Source organism: Cibotium barometz, chromosome 13 (assembly GCF_041138505.1).
Source record: "Cibotium barometz isolate CiBa-2024 chromosome 13, ASM4113850v1, whole genome shotgun sequence".
In the NCBI taxonomy this organism is placed as follows: domain Eukaryota; kingdom Viridiplantae; phylum Streptophyta; class Polypodiopsida; order Cyatheales; family Cibotiaceae; genus Cibotium; species Cibotium barometz.
Window position 1 is genome coordinate 21,219,520 of NC_141058.1, and position 5,053 is coordinate 21,224,572.

General features: G+C 43.9%; 1 protein-coding gene across 1 annotated transcript; it reads right to left on the bottom strand.

The window, feature by feature from the left end:
• Positions 1–3,965: 3,965 nt before the first annotated feature.
• On the bottom strand, positions 3,966–4,429 carry LOC147632478 (fe(II)/2-oxoglutarate-dependent dioxygenase 4-like). The gene is made up of 2 exons (XM_086806989.1): positions 4,316–4,429; positions 3,966–4,232 (listed from the first exon to the last, which is right to left on the bottom strand). Exons 1-2 carry the CDS (start codon positions 4,427–4,429, stop codon positions 3,966–3,968), a joined length of 381 nt encoding a protein of 126 aa, XP_086663115.1.
• Between the last annotated feature and the right edge of the window lie 624 nt (positions 4,430–5,053).

Below are 5,053 nucleotides of genomic sequence, written 5' to 3' on the forward strand. Positions count from 1 at the left end.
TGTTATCCAATATACGATAAAGAATTCTTGGCAATCGTTCATACTTATTAAGCTTGGAAACACTATCTTCTAGGTGCAGATTTTGTTGTTAAGACAGATCATCATTCCTAACCAGTTATGAATGCACGACAAAGTGCTCAGACATTATATTCACTCTCGCCTCGCATCTTGGGAAGATTATCTACCATTGATGGAATTTTCTTACAATAATTCTCATCACACAACAATAGGCATGAGTCCTTTTCAAGCCAGTTATGGTCATACACCAATTGTGCCATCGAACTTTGATCTTCAACACAAGGTGGCATTAGCGGATCAATTAGTTCAAGAAATGCAAGATGTTCTTCTTCAAGTTTGAGATCAGATGATTCGAGTTCAGGATCAAGGTCAACAAGAAACTAACCAACATCACCGACATGATGAATTCAAAGAAGGTAACATGGTTCTTTTATTCGTGGCTCCTCATTGATATAAAACAGTGAAATCAGTTTTTCCAAAGTTACGAACACGTTACTATGGTCCTTTTCGGATTATTAAGAAGAATTCTCCTTTGAGTTATAATTGTCTTTAGGTCTTGTATTCGATCTAAGTCATGTCTCTTAAAGTATTAATAGACTAGGAAGGCCTCACAGGCTAGACCCCGTGAGGTCTTGGGCCCAGTCAACCAAGACTGGCAGCCGCTTGACCTCATAAAGGCAATCGACTAGCATAAAATGCTAGTCATGAAATATTTGCTACAACTGAACTGACATTTAATGTCAATCACATAGAAATTTTCTGCCAAACAACAGGCTTTAAGGGCAGCCGACTGGGCACCTGAAGCATCTAAAAAGATAGGTTCAGTTCAGTTCAGTCCATAATTCATCAGATATAAACCAAAGACTATCATCAGAAGTCAGCATGTGTGCCTAGGCTCTTGCCTGTGTGACAGCATGTGTGCCTAGGCTCTTGCCTGTGCAATATTACAGCCCTACTTGTGCTCTCAGCCCAAGGCAAAGAAGCTTAATCTCTTCAGGAGTATTCAGCACATCTTTCCTCAGTCTCGGACCGATGTATTTCTCTCAAACAGATAGCTTCAAAGTCGCCTAAAGCTTATGTACAGTTCTGCCCCAGCGTTTGGTTGCTTTGTCCTTGCGTTTGGCGGTCAGTCAGTCAATTTGTCCACTCAGTCTTGTGGACTCAATTCAGCTTGTATACAGTTCTCCAAATGAAGAAATAAAGCAAATAGTCCTACTCGTAGGGGGGCGGAGGGGCCTTTAGTGGGGGTAATTCGGGACCCCATCTGGTGTTGTCTCTACTAAACACCATATTAGTGAATTTGGGAATTTCCCAATTCCTATTTTTGAATACTTAAAAAAGGGGACATGGATAACATGTTTGTAAGTTTCTCAAAACCCTATCATATGACCTATCATTGGAAAGCACTTGAAAAATGGAATCTAAAGAGCTATAAAGCGCTCATTTTGGATTAGTGGTGTTCAAGTTATGGTTAATCCAAACTTTTGACCACGTATCCCAAACTTGTAGGAAATTCCCATATTCCCCAATATGGTGTTACTACATCTCTTTCAGAGTCATGTATGCTGTTTTAAAGGATTACTAAAGACTCACTAAACTCAGGTTTAAAGAAACGCTTCGTTGTTTCACACGGTCCTAGCTCGGCGCATGCTACAAGACGCTTGCCAATCAAAAAGAATTCCCACAGTCAGCACATTTCTTCCCTGCTAGTGATGAACAAAAGACAGAGCTAATTTCCAATCACAAAGAAGAGAAGATGCATAATGTTAGACATCATCTCCTTGTTGCTCGCTTCCTGTTTGGTGTCCTATTTTAGCCTCTAGGGCTAACCATGTTAGCTAGAGGGGGTCATCCCTCTAGCTAACCATGTTAGCTAGAGGGGGTCATCCCTCACTTATTTTACCCATATTTTATCTCCATTTTATGGAGTCTTGGGCACTTTGTATCCTATCGTGGAGGTTTCTTTCCTAGTCGTGAGCTGGTCGGCTGCCTTCTTCTGGGCATATATATAGCCGGCATACCCTCACTCCTTTGTCATTGTTGTTTAGCATTATTTGCTGTAGTCCCTCACATACGAGGCCTTCTCCCCTCTTGCTCGGGACATGTACTCCTTTGGATAATGATATTGAGAGTAGGTTCTCACCTGTGTTTCCTCTCCATCTCTCTCTCTCACTCTCTCTCCTATGTTTCCACTTTCCCTTCTTCCACTACACATTCTATCATGGTATCAGAGCGCCGATGAAGAACAGTGTTGGATACTCTCTCCTACATTTTTGCGTTTTTAGCAAGGTGGACAGATCTGTGTTTTTTTCTCTCAGGTTGTTGTTGGTCGCTTGCCTCTTTCAGGTGCTTCTCCATTGTAGCCCCCCATGGTCATCCATAGCCTATTTGACCTCTTGAGACTTCCCCCTCACCTATTTTCTACTCTATTTTCAGGGTTGTAGCACCTAGAGTGCTGCATTTTTTCTACAGGTGTTTTTTTACAATAGATTGCAGTGTTTTCCAGCATCTACTCCCTTGTAGTGTGAGCCGCCTGTTCTATGCAGGACAACAGTAGGTTTGCTATTTCTGTTGCTGATATGAGGACTTGATGGTACCATATCTCTTCTGCTTTTCCAGAATTTGCTCTATCTCCTGCCCCAAACACTTCTACATTTTCAGATTTGCAGCCATGGTTGCTGCATTTTTCTGAGTTGTTTCTGCTGGTAGCTCTACCTTCACCTACGCTCCTCCTGTTGGACGTGAAGGTACCTTCTCTTCAGCGTTTTTCCTCATAGGAGGTGTGGACACTGCTTGGCCTGAATTTTCAGGTTTGTAGCCCTTGTCTGGCTACGTTTTCTTCTACAGTGGACACAAATCACTTTGCAGAGGGGGTTTTGTGTGGATTGTGGCTTTGGAGGCAGTTTGGTACTTGAGGAGGGCACTGAATTTCTGATTTCAATCAGCGTTTTGCTAATTTTGGAGCATCTATACCTGTGTTTTGTTCATGGCCTACAAAGTTACCCGGTTTCTTCATATTCCTTGCCTTCTGTTTGGTGGTGGAGTGCTGGGTTTTTGCTAGATAGCAGTTTTTGGTTGTGTTTTGCTTCCCACAGGAGTTTTCTACACTCAAAGGGGACCCATCTCCATCTACTTTACTTGATGATCAGTTTCGGGAGTTGTTTGTATCTGCGGAGACTTTCTTCTGTGATAGGCGTTTACAAATATTTGGAGGAGAGTAGTGATCTTTTCAGAGATCCTGAGCAGAGTTTATTTTGTCCAAGCCTGTGTTCTTTGTAGTGTTTGCAGAGAAAGGAGGGTGTTTTGCCTGTGAGGTGTGATCCTTTCACATGGATCACTTGTTTGTTGCTGATTCTTGGGATCTAATTCTACTTATGGAACAATCTTCTGCTCTCACTGATGCTCTTGAGGACTTTGTTACCACTGCAGTTTATATTCATGCTTCCCTTCCTCATTGTGAGGAGTCGACCTCTGCCTCTCGTTGTGATGGTTCTGAGGATGCCCCTCCCTCTACCAATTTGATGCAATGTGCAGGTTTGTTGTTTTGGAGGATGGACTTTTGGACCCGGTGGGATGCTTTGGATCTGTGGTCGCTAACCGCGCCTGGGGGACAGTGGTACTTCCAGAGTTTTTTGGCATTGGATCAGAATCAGGTTGGGCTTGTATCAGTTCGACGACATTTTTTTTCAGAGGGGGATGTGGAGTCCTTTCATCTGACGATGACCACCTCAGTGGAGTGTGCTTATGTATAGCATTGGGCAACTCATGGTACAAAGTTTGGGCAAATGAACCCCATCTTTTCTACAGAGTCTTTACATCTTGCGATGCCGACCTTTTGAGAGGATGCTTTTGTAAAGCATTAAGAGTGCCCACGTCTGTGTGCTCTTTGAAGCCGATAGTAGCAGCATTGGGGTCCAAGCACGGAGGGTAAAAGTTGAGGGTGAGGACTACTCTCTCAATTGTGGGAAGCCCTTTTTTCCTTCCCAATAAGGCTCTCCAACACAGCATCGTACAAATCTCCAGTTGGTGGCCTCTGTGAGCTCGTTGCTCATGAAGTTCATGCCATCGTCCCGCCTCGTCGTTGTGAAAGCCCGCTTGGCCTCGGCCGGCGGCTGCTCGTAGAACTTCCGAGCGGCCACCCACATGCCCTCGATCACGCGATCGGGCACCCCGTGATGCACCACCTGCTCATTATTATCATACGACGATACTGACTGATTAATAAATCAATCAAGCGAATACCTCCCTCTCAACAAAATATATGCTGCTTGACGTAAATAAGGAGGTAGTGTTATACCTGGAAGCAGCCCCACTCCTCGCACGCACGGGAAAGCTCCTGCAGCACAGCGCTGCGCCCGTCGCCTAACAAGCCCTGGATGTCGATGGTGGGAGGAACTTCGCGAGCCGCCATGTCGATGTCGGTAGTGTGTGCTCTCTAATGATAATAATAATAATAATAGTTAGGATTTTCCCTTAGTGTAAAGGGAAAAAAAAATTACCCACTGGCTGGCTGCTGCACGACACAGCACAGCACGTGATAAAAGGACAAGTCATGGGTGTGCCTTCTAATAGCCACACAGCACAGCAGGACAAGTCATGGGTAAAGGATTTTCCCTTAGTGTAAAGGGAAAAAAAAATTTACCCACTGGCTGGCTGCTGCACGAGATAAAAGGATAAGTTATGGGTGGTGCTGTGCCACACACCATAGCACGAGATAAAAGGACAAGTTATGGGTGTGCTCTCTAATAGCCACACAGCACAGCAGGACAAGTTATGATGGGTGTGCTCTCTAATGGTTTTTTTTTTTTTTTTTTACTATTGGCTGCTGCACGAGATAAAGGATAAGTTATGGGTGTGCCACCACACAGCACAGCACCAGATAAAGGACAAGTTATGGGTGTGCTCTCTAATAGCCACACAGCACAGCAGGACAAGTTATGATGGGTGTGCTCTCTAATAGTTAGGATTTTCCCTTAGTGTAAAAAAAAGAAAAAACTGTCCTTCAATGTAAATATCAACTTCTTAAATTGAGAAA

What these genes read in the sequence shown, in the direction of transcription:
- LOC147632478 (XM_086806989.1), bottom strand. Translation starts at nt 4,429, where the DNA reads ATGGCGGCTCGCGAAGTTCCTCCCACCATCGACATCCAGGGCTTGTTA. An exon ending in AGGAGTGGGGCTGCTTCCAG is followed by an intron (nt 4,233 to 4,315) that starts GTATAACACTAC and finishes TTTATTAATCAG; the next exon opens with TCAGTATCGTCGTATGATAA.